General features: G+C 41.5%; 2 protein-coding genes across 2 annotated transcripts in view; both read right to left on the bottom strand.

Moving 5' to 3' along the window:
• The window catches only part of pfkmb (phosphofructokinase, muscle b), a 41950-nt gene that overhangs the window by 22902 nt on the left and 2235 nt on the right, over positions 1-16813 (bottom strand). The gene's annotated exons all lie outside the window — the stretch shown is intronic.
• serpini1 (serpin peptidase inhibitor, clade I (neuroserpin), member 1) overlaps positions 983-16813 on the bottom strand; it is a 25280-nt gene continuing 9449 nt past the window's right edge. The window contains exons 2-9 of the mRNA XM_010796131.1: positions 6812-7103; positions 5781-6011; positions 4910-5104; positions 4603-4807; positions 3895-3992; positions 2046-2132; positions 1560-1649; positions 983-1063 (exon numbers count right to left, since the gene is read on the bottom strand). Of these exons, the coding sequence (XP_010794433.1) occupies positions 987-1063; positions 1560-1649; positions 2046-2132; positions 3895-3992; positions 4603-4807; positions 4910-5104; positions 5781-6011; positions 6812-7082 (1254 nt within the window). The 5' untranslated portion in view covers positions 7083-7103 and the 3' untranslated portion in view covers positions 983-986. The remainder of the gene's footprint in view (positions 1064-1559; positions 1650-2045; positions 2133-3894; positions 3993-4602; positions 4808-4909; positions 5105-5780; positions 6012-6811; positions 7104-16813) is intronic.

The raw sequence follows: 16813 nt of genomic DNA on the forward strand, positions 1-16813 counted from the left end.
ACACACACACACACACACCACAACACACACACCAGCACACACACTTAAATATTGATATTGATAATTAGTAGTAGATTTGTAGGCTAAAAAAGTATTTTACTTTTTTGAAAATGTTTTGAAGTGAATCAGCTTTCAGTGTACCTGATGGAGGTTTCCTACCTGTGGGGACTAAAATGTCCATCCTCAGCTCCTGTTTGGCTGCTGCTTAGTTCCCAGGGCTGGTAGACTGGGGTGGGCTTTGAGAACGTCCCGGCTGACTGTCCACACTGGAGACCCTGGACAGACTGGAACGCATAGTGGCGTCCGCAAAGGGAGGAGAGGTTCAGATCAGAAGGACAGAAGTGTGATGTTGTGATGTCACTGTGTGCGCTCTCATTGCTCTCATTACCTCTGGAGGGTTTGAAACTGCAGAGGGAATTTGCCCTCGAAGTTTTCCCAGGGTCTCAATCTCTGGCCACTGAGTTTCCTGTGCTCTGCGTTTTTCTCACCTGCGGTTACTGTTCATGGTGTATGTCAGCATACGAGCCTGCCACACAGCAAAGGAGGATCAGGAGAACACTTAACACACGCATGTTAATGCAGTTTTACACAATATATTTGGTGTCTAGTGTGTGTGTGTGTGTGTGTGTGTGTGTGTGTGTGTGTGTGTGTGTGTGTGTGTGTGTGTGTGTGTGTGTGTGTGTGTGTGTAGGCGCAGGTGAGTTTGAAGCTGCTGAACTTAAAGGGGTTGTGCGTGGATTACGTGTGTTTTCTTTTCCTCATATACAAACCGTTGTGTTACCAGAGAATATGTACATCTTCATTTTTTCTGCTTGTCTGTATACAAGAGTTTTAAAGCTTCCAGTATCAAAACACAGTCACGTTTATATGTCATATTTCAATATATAATATATCGTGTTATATTTTTTTTAAAGGAGTATAAAACACAGCTGAAGATGGCGATAGAGGATAGGTAGCGTTTATGACGTCAGGATCTGAGATCTCTTTTACATGGAGTCAAAGTCCTGGTCGTTTGGGTCAACGACCTCGGGGGTCATGACCCTGCCCATGAAGAGGATGGTCCCTGAGGAAGACATATAGAACGTCAGGTCAAAACACACATTCAGTGAATCAGACGCACGTTTACATGCACAGAGACACACAGAGACACACAGAGACACACAGAAACACAAAGAGACACACAGAGACACACAGAGACACACAGAGACACACAGAGACACACAGAGACACACAGACACACACGAACACACAGAGACACACAGAGACACACAAGAGACACACAAGAACACACAGAGACACACAGAAACACACACGCACACACAGACACACAGAGACAAAAAGAGACACATGCGCACACACAGAGACACACGAACAGACAGAGACACACAAACACACACAGAGACACACGCACACACACACAGAGACACACAGAGACAGACGCGCACACACAGAGAGAGACACACACACACACACACACACACACACACACACACACACACACACACACACACACACACACACACACACACACACACACACACACACACACACACACACACCTGTCCTCCGGTTTCTAATGACGAAGAAGAACGGATGATCGGCCATGACCTGCGGGTACAACACCAGAGTCCGGGTGAGGGCGATCATTCCTGAGAGAGAGGGAGGGAGAGGGGGACAAAACACAATCATTATTTATTCATCTATTTATGCATTTATTTATTAATTAATATATTTATTTGTTCATTTATTTATGTATGTATTCATTATTTTAAGGGTTAATTCATTAAGGTATGTATTTATTCATTCATTTTCTTGTAGGAGAGGGAATATTTTTTATTAAATCCAAAATAAAATAAACACACAACGTACAAGAAAACAAAGTAAGTTGAAGCGGAAGGGCAAAAAGCTTATAATAAAAATAAATGAATAACAGCATAAAATAAAAATACCAATGAATCTGATTGAATATATACTTATATGAATAATTATCTTTAGATAAATGTATATAAATGTGTGTGTGCAACAAGTCCTGAGCGGTAACATACCTGATCCAACGGCTCCTTCTGCTCCCTCCTCCGTCACCTCCAGGTACGCCTTCTGCACCGCCTTCCCAATGTGCAGGTCCTTACCATCTGTTACACACACACACACACACACACACACACACACACACACACACACACACACACACACACACACACACACACACACACACACACACACACACACACACACACACACACACACACACACACACACACACACACAGTAAATAACACTCGTCCACTGAGCATCACTTTCTGCAGCTCCATTTAAAAGGAAATCTGGTCCGCTGCGACAGAACATATGATTTGATTTAAAGCAGGCAGCGTGTCCTCTGAGATCATGCAGAGGTGAGGAGGGTTTGAGCGGGGACAGGATGTTCCGACGCGCAGTACAGCCTGCAGACGGAGATTTCACAACATAATTTCAGCTCCACCTGACCAGGAGGAACACGCTGTTCAGCACGAAGCCAAAAGGCTCTGAGAATGTAAGCATTACAGCACCTTATCTAAATATTATGTTTATTTTATTTTCTAAACATATCTTTATTTTACAATTTTACTTCACATTATTATTTTTGAATACAATATTTTTCATTCTATTTTATTTTTAATTGACTTTAACACCCTATGTTTATATTAATATGCTTTTTAAAATATCTTTTATTTCACATTCACGTTTTATACCTATTTTTATTATTTTTTATCTTATATTGGACATTCCACTTTAACTACCTATGTTTATATAAATATCATTATTTAATATTTGATTGCACATTCTTAATTTAAAGGTCACCTATCATGCTATTTTTAGGCAATAGCATAGGTCTCAGATATATAAAAAACATGTCTATGAAGTGTTTTGCTCAAAATACCAAACAGATCACCCATTCTAGCCATGCTTCATATCCCTCTATTTCACTTCCTGTTTCAAAAGTGCTGATTCTGGGTATAAAGCTTTAAAAAAAAAAGAGGGGCCTGAGCTCACGCGGGACCCGGCAGCTACTGTCTAAACTAAATACTGCCGTGATGAAACGCCATATCATGGATTATCAAGGATTGTTTCTGAAACAGTATGGAGCTCAAAGGCTTTCTCTCTTGCCGGTTATACCACAAGGTGAGTTCCTTTTTACTTCCTGCTTCTTCACACACATGCTCTCCAGTACAGGTTAGCTCTGAGTGTTAGCGATGCTAATGTAAACACCGACCATATTACGTCCAAAACAGTCGGGCATTGTTTCTGATAGCAACGTTTCTGATAGGGCCGTGGGTCCACATTTCAGATATTACATCATATCGGACGCAAATCTGGATCAGCTCCGTCGTAGCCCCGTTTTTAGAGATTTGGGTACGGAGGAAAAGAGAGAGGGTTTTATTTTCTGACGCTGCGTGAGTTCCCCGACACACCAGGGACACATCTTTATGTATAAAAGACATAAAAAAGTGCATTTTGCATGATAGGTCCCCTTTAACTGATGTTTATATAAATATATATATATTTTATTTTATATTTATGATATGATTTTTGGACATGGGTCTTATCTTCAGCTAACAATATTTTATTGTATGTTTGACTTATATGTATGTCTTCTTTCTCTTTGCCTCTGTGCATATCCCTCTCTCCGGATCTATTTTTGTCCGATGATGATGTGACAGCTCTGACCTGCCCACTCGCTGCCGGTTACCGTGGTTACCTGAGAAAAGTACCAGAGTTAACTTCACTGCAGCCAAGGAGAAGAAATATGAAATCACCTTCTCACACTGAACCCTGCTCTGTTTCTATATTTGGGAGGTTTATAAAATAACTTAATGGTAAGTCGCACATTTTGCCTCACGCAGAGAGGAGTGTTACCTGTCATGGCGGAGAGATCAGCATCGTTGGTGAAGATGTTTTTTATTCCTAGATCCTGCAGCGTGCTCCTCAGGTCGATCTTCTGCTCCACTTTGAACCTGGGGGAAAGCCATGAGAATTTAAGAAAAACATCAGATGCCACGTGATGATGGTCGGAAGGGGGGGGGGGCTATCGTGCTGGGACCAGATATTTTATGAGAGGGGCACTGACACAGTGCTCAGAATTTCACTATTCTCGGTTAGGATTAGAGTCATTGCACACAAACAATCCTCATAAAATAACATGATAGGTATTTGTTTTAGTAGAGTTTGTGTCATTTTTTTATTAAAGGGACCCTTTTATGCTCATTTTCAGGTTCATATTTGTACTTATTTCCTCGACTGTGACATGTTTACAAGTGCCTAAAAGGATTATTTATTAAAAGTATGTTGCTAAATAGCTTACACCAAGAAATGTTGACTAAATAATGAGAGCTCCTGGAGAAAGGTACCATGAGTAGATGAGTTGGCAAAGTCAAATGTTGTTATTGTTATGTTTTATCGATTTAAAGCAAAGGATTTTAAAAATGTCCCCCTCAGGAACTATAAAGAATCCTTCTATTTGAAAATGTAGCTAACCACTAATGGACGCACAAGTAACCAAGGCATGTCGAGGGGAATTAGGTACACAAAACAGAAGATGTTGTAGAGCAGGTATTCCTCTCTCACCTGGGCATGTAGACCTCCACCTTCTGCCGCTTGACGTTGTTGGCCCACTCCTCCAGCAGCGCTGCTTTGAAGATGGGCTCCAGCGAGGCCAGAGGCACTTCCTGCCGCGGCAGAACGATCAACATGGACATGTCCTCGCCCTCGTACGGCATCTCCAGCACCTGGTACACACCGCCAGCCTCCTGGGAGCCGTCGCTGAACTCACCTGGAGACAAACACAATGCAGGTATAAGTACACACACACACACACACACACACACACACACACACACACACACACACACACACACACACACCTCCTCCCTACCGTAGTAGAAGTCTCCCTGCTGGTACATCATGAGCGTCTGGACCTCGGAGCCGTCGTCTCGGCTGAAGGAGAAGGTCCTGGTGTTTTCTGGCCTGAACTGGTTTTTCCAGGAGCCCCTGAAGTAGACGGCGTTCACCAGCGTCAGGCGGGTCACGCTGCTGAAGTCATCGGCTGAGAAAAGATCATGGATCTTACCTGGAGAGAGGGGGGGGGTTGTACAGGATCTAGATTAGTTTACATAGTCCTGAGAGCACCTGCTGGATGCAGCCTTTGAAGTTATAATACCACAGTGAAGAAAACCTCTGTTACAAGTAAAAGTCCTTAAATTCAAAATCTTACTTCAGTAAAATCAAATATACTTGAAGTACCAAAAAAAAAAAATACTCATTATGCAGAATGGCCAATTATGAACAAATGTATATTTGATCACTGGGTTATAATTATTGATCCATTGATCCTGTTAAACTGGCTTTCAATTGAATTTCAATTATTCTTATTCCATTCTTCCATTATTATTTTATTCTTATTTCATTTTTTATTTATTATTGAAATGTTGTTTGTTCGGTCCTCTGCTCTTATCAAGTTTCCTCATTAATCACAAAGCTATATGTTACTGTGTGTTAGTATTGTTTTTGCTTTGTGAACCACTTTCTGTTACCGTTGTGTATGAAAAGTGCCCTAAAAGTTTGATTTGATGTAATTAATGTGATCATGGTATCATTTTAATTTTGCAGCTGGTAAAATAGGAGCTAACTTGAATGACTTTTTAAACTGCCATGTATTCATTACAATTGTTTTGGTAGAAGATGATGCGATCAAACAATCAGATGCAGGTCCTTTAGATGAGATTGTGAGCGTCTCTCTAACTCACTCTCGGTGTGATTCTCCACCCAGGTGTTGATTTGATCGGCCACGGCAGCTGATTCGCTGAAGTCCACGGTCTCCACGTCAGCCTGGAAGTACTTCTTCATCAGATGCAGGAACTCGGGGTTGAAGGTGATGCCTTCCTGCAGGAGGAGGCTGTTGGCGAACCGGATCACGTAGTGGGCGTTGTCTTCAGACAGCGCCGCCGTCAGGTTCTGCAGCAAAGAGAACTCCACGCCTAAAGGACAGAGAGACACGTCCATAATGTAGCTGTGTGTCCAGAGGACAGTGATCCGACAAAGATGTGCTTTTTAGTTCAACAATGCTACAGCAATTGGAACAGAGACCCCACCCCAGTAGAACTAACACACATTTTGTACATTTAGCTTCTTCATGGTTAAATGCACTCAGTGCCTGTTCTTGACCATATTTTCTTGGGTGCACATCAAATGCTGCACACAAACAAGAGACAGTGTTTATCATTTTTAGGTTAGTATAACGATGTAGACAACAAAATAATTAGATTGTAATTTGTGTCTCTAACTCAGTTAACATGGTATGACATCATTAAAAACAAAACACAAAGTATTTGAATAAAAACTGAATCATCACAGACTCTTCCTTTGGAGGGGGACCACAGGTGGGTCCAAGCCCAGTGTAATAGGGGCACTGGTCCCAGCTGCACTGCACTGCACCCCCCCCCCCCCTTGGAAACCGGTCATGCAGCTAAATGAAATGTGATGTTATGAAATCGTATTCAACTCCTCTTCCTTCCCCCACCGATAGCCCTAATGTGTGTTTGCGGCTGTGGCTCCGGTTAAAGCAGTCTTTAAATAAAATCATAAACAATATTATTATTGACTCTTATTTTGCAGGGGGGGAAACAGGAGGGGGTCCAAGCTTAGTGTTACAGGGGCACTGGAAAGCACCCGGAACCACCCATGCAGCTGAATGAAATGTAATTAAATCATTTATTAAACTCCCCTTCCTTAACCCACCTGTAACACTAATGCTGTTGAACTTGTGTTTGTCTCTCACCTGGCAGCAGATGACTGAAGCCCACCGCCTGGCGGATCTCCTCCAGCGAGGCCCCCCGGGCCCCCAGCTCCACCATGCCTAGGGCCAGAGCCACGCTGAGCGGGGAGAAGACGATGTTGTCCTGGTCCCCGGCCGCCTGCAGCCGGTGGTACAGTCTGACTGAGAACTCTGCTGTCGTGTCCTCCGGAATGTCCGCCGCCCGGCAACTGTAGCGCGGCAACAGGAAGAGGAGGAGTAGGAGGAGCGGGGAGAACACGTCCAGGATCAACATCGCAGCACGGACTACAGACAGCTGGAGGGGGAGAGAGGAAGAGATGAGGGATTTAATGTGATGTGTAAAAAATATGAGGTGTGAAGGAGGCAAAAAAAAAGAAGAAAGGTGGGGAGGAAGGAATGGAGAGAAAAGGGGGAGGATTGCAAAACAGGAGGGAGGGGTTGAGAAAGATAAAGGTATAGAAGATTACTGCGTATGGGAGAAAAAGAGATGAAGGTCAAGAGGATTTTGAAAGTAGAGAGGGTCGGGTTGTGGAGGCAGGAAACATCTGTCATCTGACATTCTGCCAATTTAAAGAGGGCATACGATGCTTATTTTCAGGGTCATATATTAGTATGTTGTGCCTCTACTGTGTCTCCAGGCTTTAATGTGCAAAAAGCTATGTTTCACCCTCTGTCTGAAACCAGAGCCCAGTCTGCTCTGATTGGTTAGCTGGCTGGCTCTGCTGTGATTGGTCAACGGCTTAGAAAATGTTCCACCCCTTAGCGTACTAATGTGTTGTGAGCGCTGGCCAATAGAAGTGTGAGTGTTACATAGTGATGTCACTTTGTTACAGAGCTTTGGGATTGTAGCCTCTGCAGACCATTTAAATCACAAAAACCTATATAACACACTAAAGGAAAGGGAATACCCCAACAAGACATATAGAGTCTCTCTAAGATGCCCAAACAAACATGTATCGTATAACAGAGAAATATTGAAAGGGAGAGAAACATATCCGCAATACAGGCTGGAATAACACATTTCTTTTGTTGTTTGTCTCTGTGCTGGGCTGTTGGCATTATGCAGTGTGTATTATGGGCTGGAATCTGCTGGCGGCTGCTGTGTGTGTGTGTGTGTGTGTGTGTGTGTGTGTGTGTGTGTGTGTGTGTGTGTGTGTGTGTGTGTGTGTGTGTGTGTGTGTGGGGGGCGTCAGGTGACACAATGTACCTGAGAGTCAACAACAATAGGCGGCAGATACAGAAGCAGAGCCCCATCCTGTTGTCCTTTTCCTCTGCTGTGCCCTGGGATTGGCACAAAGAGCAATGTTCCCTTTCAAAATAAAAGCGCTACAGCCTCGGGGACGCATAAATGTCACGCCCTACAGGATTAGTCCGGTGATATTTCTTCTTATTGTAATTGTATTCTATGAAAGACCAAAACCAAGGATGAATTGATCCTGGTGTTCTGTGTCTGATGGAGCAAAAGCGTATTCCTCTGTGGCCGTTGTCGTGCGAAAACTATGAATATATCAGAGCCACACTGTTGGGTGTAATGTTGCCATGTCGACGTGCATTCTTTTGATTCCATCCAACACCTCCCACCTGTTTCAAATCGTCACTAGATTACATTACATGTTACTTGTTAAACGCATTTATCCAAAGCGACTTACATACTCAATACTGTGGGCAATCCCCACAGGAGCAATTTGGGGTGAAGTGTCTCAGGGACACAACGACATACTGACTGCAGTGGGACTCGAACTTGCTATCCTCTGATTCGAAGATCAGCGTACTAACCACTGGTGGTCCGTGAGCGCTCCCTAGTGGTCCGTGAGTATATTGGTAACATTTCACATTTGAAATAAATAAATAAATTTAAGTTTTCTGCACTCTCGCGGGAATATCTCCGCAATGGAGCGAGGTTACGTTTCACTTTCAATTGCATGATATAGCCCAGCGCAACACCTTCGTCACACATGTTGCCACTTGTTTGTACAATGTTCAGGCGATTTCTAATCTGTTCTAGAAAAACGATGTGTTTTTGATATTTGTGGAGTTAGGTGGTCCGCGAGTGTTTTTTTATTGGTTAAGTGGTCCTTGGTATGAAAAAGTTTGAGAAACACTGCACTAGAGCAATCTGTTGCTGAAAATAGTCTCCCACAAACTCACTGTTTCTGAGGATGTCCATGTTTGATAAACTCCTCCGGCCTCTGAAGCATGCCGTCTCAAGGTGTTAGGTTTAAATGGCAGAAAGGATTAACGGTGAACTTGCGTGACGTCACATTTAAATGGTGGAAATGTCAACTGCCGATCTATTCTGTCTGAGAATTAGGATTACACCGAGAGATTAGAGGGGTTTGCTTTTTAAAGGCCAGTGAGTTTAATTGCACGGAATGAATCAAGTCTTCAGGATTTGCAACTCGAACCAGGAGACGGTTCTCTTTTTTTAAGTCACGAGAGAACATTTTACAGCTGGACGTTGGGTTTCCCCTCGGTCAAAGTTGGGCTGCTATTCATCAATGGCCAATCTGACAACGTGCCACAACTCAAAAGGTCAGAATGGTGTCACTGTTACACGTAATAGCCAGCCACCCTTGATGTTATTATCCACTCTCACACAGGTTCACACACAACGATGCTCCACACACCACTTTCCCTGGCGTTGCTGCATGGCTGGCTCCTTCCCGTACAGAAAGCAGCGCTGTCTGTCTCACAAAAGTTCAGCTCCCACAGCTCAGAAGGTCAGGAACATTACCTCCATTTACATCTGTGCCAGCCGCCTTTCTTCTTACTCTCTCTGGGTCTCTTTGCCTTCAGTGACGCACAACATGTGAGAACATGGTGAACAAACGTGACTAACACTTTATTAACAGCAGTACACAAGAATGTGCCTTCAGGTGTCATTTGATTTTTCTGTTAACGTCTATTTAAAGTGCAAAGTGAATGCATCAAGGCTTTCACGACAATTGATGCGCCTCAAATCAGAATCAGGGTTATTGCCAAGTAACATCGCACACACCAGGAATTAGCTTTGGTGTAGATGGTGCTTATAAACACAGGATGACGAATTAAAGAGGCCCTAATATGTTTTGGGGGGTTTTCCCTCTCCTGAAGTGTAGGGTGAAAAGAGGTGCTGCAGCACGGGCAGTATGAGAAAAATAAAGACCTTTTTGAAAATTAAAGCATGGAGACGGGTCCCAGTAGAGACACTACATACTAATATAAACCTGAAAATTAACATAATTATGTTGTCTTTAAATACTGTTGCAAAATTAAATATATAACGGGTGGTTTGAGGAGAGACATTTTACAAAACAATAAAACTGTCAAGGATTAATATCAATTTAGATTTAAGGAAACAAGGTCAGGGAAGAGATAAGAAGGGTAAAAACTAGGGATGTAACGATATATCGAATATCGCGGTAAATAAATGTTTCAATACCGTCGTGAGACTGACAAAATCTACCGCAATTAAAAAAAAAAAATTAAAAAAACTTTAAAAAAAAAATACCTTTATTTAACCAGATGTTCCCATTGGTATAATCGATAAAAAAAATTATAAAATAAAAAATTCACATTTTTTCCCTTTATTTTTCAATATCGCGATATTCTCGTACCGTGAGTTTTTGGTATTGTTACATCCCTAGTAAAAACACTTGTGTACAAGTAAAACTGTATACAGTAAACAAGTATATTGTGACATCCTTGCGTGCGCACACACACACACACACACACACACACACACACACACACACACACACACACACACACACACACACACACACACACACACACACACACTTTACACGCCGAGGCAACCAGAGCATCTGCAAGTGATGGACATTTTTCGTTTTGCCAAGCTGACAGACATATTTCTTCCTCTTTAAAGATATCTTCCTCCTTCCACAGAGGCAGATAAAGTCTCTTTCCTCTTTGCACTCACGACTCAGCATTTTCTGTCTAACCCCTCTCTCGGCAAGAACTCTTTAAACTAGCTCCAGTTCTGTCACTCAATGCTCTCGCTGACATCGCCAACAACACACACACACTCCCAGAGTTCCCTCTGTAGTTTGGCAGAAACAAGGCAAGCTCCAGTCCCGGAGCACTATCCTCCTTCTTTAACCCACTTCCTGCTCCTGCTCAAATCACAGCACCTTGGTTCATATCACAGGCTCTCAGTACACTTCCAAACTCATCTGCACTTTGACGAATTCTGTGAAGAATGCTAACGTCTCCGTCCCTCTGGGAATAAACTGCAGAGAGAAGCGATTATCTCTTGCCCCGAAAAACTTTGAATTTCTAAGATGGACACTCGGTTATAAATGTCAGAGTAATCCCGCACGATTTCACCGTGAGGATGTATAACTTATAAAGGGGCTTTGAACGGCTGAGATGAAGACAATTTGATTATTATGTACGAATCGTCCTTGGAGAAGACACTTCCTACATGTTGTTCTGGGCTTGATAGAAGTGTATAGGTTCATGAACATTCCCACTAAAAATGAATATAAACCTACACGTGTCACACTTTCCCCAGTTTGAATAACCACGGTCCCTCTCCTATTGATCGCCCGCTGATAAAGGAACTCCTTTGTTGGAGCAGAGGATTCACACAGAGAGTCTGCAGTGAAGACCACCAGTGGGTTGAGCCTTTAAAGAGGCCCTGTTGTTCTTTTTTGGGGGGGGTTTCCCTTTCCTGTCTAGGTTTGTTTGTGTGCATGTAAATGGTCTGCAAAGGCTAAAATCCCCAAACACACATGATCCCAAACACAAAGGATCCCTCAAATAGAGTTTGCAGATCAACTTCTACATTTTCATTCGGATATTTTCACATATTTTGCTCATTAACAAATATTTCGGTACTGCGATTTGGATAATGCACTAGTCGATATTGCTTTGATTGATTGTTCAAACATAGACTGTATTTGAGCACATATATTCACAACACACTCATCTTCATTGTTAAGGTAACAAACAATGTGATACGTCTATCTGTGTTACTATTTCTAATGGAAGAAACAATACACTACAGGATTCATTTTGTCCTCAAATCAAGAAAACACATCACAAGTTTAGGATGACTATTCATCTTTTTTTAAAGGAAATTATAAATATTATTAAAAAAGATAAAAAAGAAAACAGTCATTAAAAAAAGGTAAGTTGATTGCCACTTCCATTTTGTAGAGGTTACAGTATTGTACACCGTGCATGTTCATCATTTAAAACAAAAGGCTTTAAGATTTAACTTCAAAAGCAGCATGCAACAGCTCCCCCAAAGCAACCATTGCTGCCCCCATATTCACAGGTATTTCATTTATTTTTCATTGTATGAAATATGAAAACGCTGCGTGTCAGGGAATACGCTTCAGTGAATGACTTTTTAATTAAATCTTAGAATAAGAACGGTCCCTTTAGCAGATAAGCCTGGAGATCAAAACAACAGTGAACTAGGCCATCCCTCTTCCTGCAGACTCAAGGTGACAGTCGTTTTAAAACTGATATGTGTCGTTGCCTTGAAAGGTGAAGCTTCATTTGGCTGTGTGTCAATAACTGTCACGGGGTATAAAAACGCAGAATGAAGAAGAGGCAAGTATAAACAAAAAGTAAGCTTTTAATGAAATAAAGACCAAACAAAACAAACCAAATAAAGAAAAACGAAACAAGCTGGAGGAACAAGAGCAGGAACATAGACGACGGACAGACAAAGAACACGAGTGGAGACAGGACGATCTACATGTACACAAGACAAATGACAAAGACAAGACACAGGCCGTTTCTCAATGTCGAGTAAGGCCGCTCCAGAGCCACTATTTCAAGCATACTACGTCATCAAGTGGCGCTGAATGCCCGGCATACATGTGCTACCAAGCAAGCCTCCTCGACATTGAGAAACGCCCACAGCTGGAGAGGGCGGGCAGCAGGTGAACACAATCAGACAATCACACAGGCGGGAAAACAAAAACACAGGAAGGAAAACCAGACAACACCCAAACAGAAAATTCATTTAAAAATAAAACAGGAAACATTAAACACAAAAAGTGAGATCACGACAATCGCAGACTGTTATTCAGCCATGATTAAATGTATTATTCACACGTTGACTTTTGCATGTTTCAACAGAGCAGTTTTGAGATTTGTAGAGATGATACTCTATGTAGGGCTTACCAAGGTTAATTTGTTATTGTAAATAATAATAATAATAACAGATCGCTGCTAAGGATGACACTGATCAATGTGCGGTCATATCAATCCACAGAAAGAAGTCCGGTCAATTTAACGTCAGCTGTGGACAACAATAATTTGTTTTCATCCATCAGAAAACAGCATGGAATACTTTTTGAATATTTATATCTGTATTTTTGGAGAGCAAGAAACGTAGGACTCATGTTAGCTAAACTGTCCCCAGTAAAGAAAAGTTAAATACTCTGGAAGTCAGAGAAATCAGCAGAAGAAGACAGACAGGAAGTAAAGACTAACAGGAACACAGTATGGGCTCTGGCAGTGTTTAAAGACTGGTTAATGGAAAATAATATGTGAACAGACAGTTACAGAAAACCTCGATATGCGCAGCCTACATTTTACTTGAACAAATAAAATATTAATAAATAATTAATCTTGTGAGTGCAGACAGATATCGGCCAATAGGACAATCTGAAAAAAGGGCATTAATCAGTCAACCACTGCCAAATAAAATTGCACAAAACATGGGGTTTCTGGCGCTGTGGGCGTAGCAGGAGCTCATTAGCACCTTTTACACTGACAGAAACAACTTGCTTAACAACCTCATTTTACCCTTGCAGTTTATATTGTTTGCAGTGGCAGACAGAATTACCCACAGCCCATCTCATTTAGCTGCTAGAGAATGACACAGAGGCAGCCTGAAGTCCCAGGATGCTCTGTGTACACTCCACAGAGGACACACAGAGGTTAACAACCCTTTATTAATCCCTGCTAACAGAGACACCCGCAGGGAGGGAGAAGGCGATAAAGAGGCTTAATAGACTGAGAGAGAGGAGCAAAAACACAACAAAGCAGGGATGATATGTGGGTGGGACTTTTCCAAAAAGACCAGACGGATAGACAGGGACAGGAAGTTAAAGGATAAATAGAGTGGTGATGGGAGGGGTAATTCTGTAGGCTGACCCAAAGTAAGCATCGCACGGGCATCTTTGACGAAAACGTTTCTGATACATACAAGTTTTAGAAAGCTAACATCAGGCTAAAGTAGGGCTGCTCGATTATGGCAAAAATCATAATCTCGATTATTTGGGTCAATAATTGATATCACGATTATTAAAAACGATTATCCATTTACTTTGAAAACATCAATTTATTGAAGATTTTTTTTTTGAACAGTATGTTTTTAACAGTTGATTGATTACCCTGGACTTTAAGTATATAATTCAACTGAAAAACCAACACAAAAATAAATTAATTTAAAAAAAAAGTAATAATAATAATTAAAAAAAATAAAAAAAATAATCGTTTTATTTCGATGATGTTGTTTTCGTCATCGTTGCAAGCCATAATCGTAATTGCGATTAAAATACGATTAATTGAGCAGCCCTAGGCTAAAGGAACTAAATCATGGTCACATGTCACCACCGCTAAGCTAAAGGCGGCTTCTGTTCAATGTGATGATGTTTAGTAGTTTGTAAAGACATTTTTGCTGCAGCACAGGCGGTATGAGACAAATAAAGAACTTTACCACTATGAACCTGAGAATGAGCATAACAGGTCCTATTTAAGAAGACTTTTCCCACCATTGATGATATTTAATCGGCCCCTGCGTAGCATGAAAGATGTCTGACTGCTCCCCACACTCTGCTAAGACACTCAAAAGTGTCTCTTCTCTTTTTCGATATCGGAAAAACACACACACGCACGCGCACACACGCATATTCAGTAACGGCTGCGGCGCTGAGGGAGCTCACAGAGGAGGTTTGAGCTGTAATTGGATCGGCCTCTATTTGGGGTCAGTGGTAAAAGTGAAAAGACTTCAGGCTTTTTCAAATGGACTAAAGACTGGGGAGACAACGGAGCACAGGAAAGGTCAACACCAACTAGTCCTGTGGGGAAGTGTGTGTGTGTGTGTGTGTGTGTGTGTGTGTGTGTGTGTGTGTGTGTGTGTGTGTGTGTGTGTGTGTGTGTGTGTGTGTGTGTGTGTGTGTGTGTGTGTGTGTGTGTGTGTGTGTGTGTGTGTGTGTGTGAGAGAGAGTGGGTGTTGAGGCAATGGTAAAAATGATGTGCATTTACTCAAATAAGTGCAGTAGTTAACTAGCGTATTTCTATGTTATGCTACTTCAACACCACCACATTTCAGAGGGGGTATATATTATATATATTTAGAATATTTCTCTCTTTGGGTGTGGGGAGGAGGGGATGAGGTGTAACAGGTAAGAGAAGGAGACGATACTGAATGCCAGGTGAAAGTCAGGTGAAGTGAGAGTGTGAGGGTGGTAATGAGGGTGTGTTAGGATCGCTCACACACCGATTATTTTTACGAGTTTCAGGGCGTGGAGTCGGTGAACAGCTGTGAAACCAGGAAAGAGAGGAAGAGAGACAATGGAGGTGACAAGTGAGACAGTGAGGAGAATAATTCAAACTGATTAGCCATAAAGTTTGAGCGAGGGGAAAGAATGATTATGACTGAATCACTCCGACCATTTTACCGACCTCCGCAAAGAGAGCTGTCTCTGTCGCTCAACTGCACTCAGCCCTGCTCAGGGACACCACTCATTCAGAGGATCGATTCCAGGGTGTGTGTGTGTGTGTGTGTGTGTGTGTGTGTGTGTGTGTGTGTGTGTGTGTGTGTGTGTGTGTGTGTGTGTGTGTGTGTGTGTGTGTGTGTGTTCTCTAATCTCTAATACTAAAATAATTTTGCACAAAAAATAAATAAAATACTGTTTTATTATAATTCCGAATTATCAAAAGATTATCTGAGATTGATTGATCTTAAACGTTTCTTTAACAAGTATGGAGATTTTTAAAAAAAAGTTTTAAAAAGTAGAAGAAAGAAATAAGGAAAAGGGAAAATAGAAAAACAAATATGCAGCATTTGAAAAATAAATAAAATACTAACAATTTTTATTTTGAATGTTTAAATGTCAGTTTTTTTAGATATTAACAATTCACAGTTTAATGCATTTATTCAAATAAACAATTAATTTCCTATTTTTCTTTATACTCTATGTAACTTCCTGATATAACTCCTGACCTGTTTCTCTCTGAATCTCTCCCCTTTCATCTTCTATCCGGCCAGGTATAAAATAATCCCTTGTGTACATGCTGCAGCATGTACAGGGACAAACCTGTGCCCGAGTGTGTGTGTGTGTGTGTGTGTGTGTGTGTGTGTGTGTGTGTGTGTGTGTGTGTGTGTGTGTGTGTGTGTGTGTGTGTGTGTGTGTGTGTGTGTGTGTGTGTGTGTGTGTGTGGTGTGCCTCAGTGTGCTTAGAAAGTGAAGGGAAAAGTGGAACAAATGCATAAATCAAACTGATGAAAGTGACAGTAATGTTGGATTGTCCGGCTCTTTTTCAGTATGTTTTTCACGTGTTTCAAATCCATTAAAGAGAGACGAATATGCACTTTTCTTGCTGATCACTGCCTCCCTTTTGTTCTTACTGCATTTCCAGTAAATTCAAATTCAGTAACCGTGGGCTTACATTTATTTCAGGACAAAGAAAGATTCAATTAGATTTTTTTTCACTTCACACTGCAGCATATAGCAGGTTTGACTCAAGCCTATAAGGAAATGCGTGAATTCTTACTAGCTATAAGAGTAGCAATAATTAACAAATTACAAGGACTTGGTTTCAAGATAATAACTATAATAGGCCCTTTTATTCTTTTTTCTCTCTTTTCCCCTTTTCTGATTTGTTAGTTATTTGATATACTTTAGTTTTAATTGTATCTCTTTTTGCATGTATTATATGCCTGTAACAATATCATTTCTTAAAAGATGCAAAAAGGAAAATGTCCGAGTTAACTTAATTATAATTTTCTCTTAACAGAAATCAACACACACAC

Source organism: Notothenia coriiceps, unplaced genomic scaffold (genome assembly GCF_000735185.1).
Source record: "Notothenia coriiceps isolate Sejong01 unplaced genomic scaffold, NC01 NC01_scaffold00037250, whole genome shotgun sequence".
NCBI classification, from domain to species: Eukaryota; Metazoa; Chordata; class Actinopteri; order Perciformes; family Nototheniidae; genus Notothenia; species Notothenia coriiceps.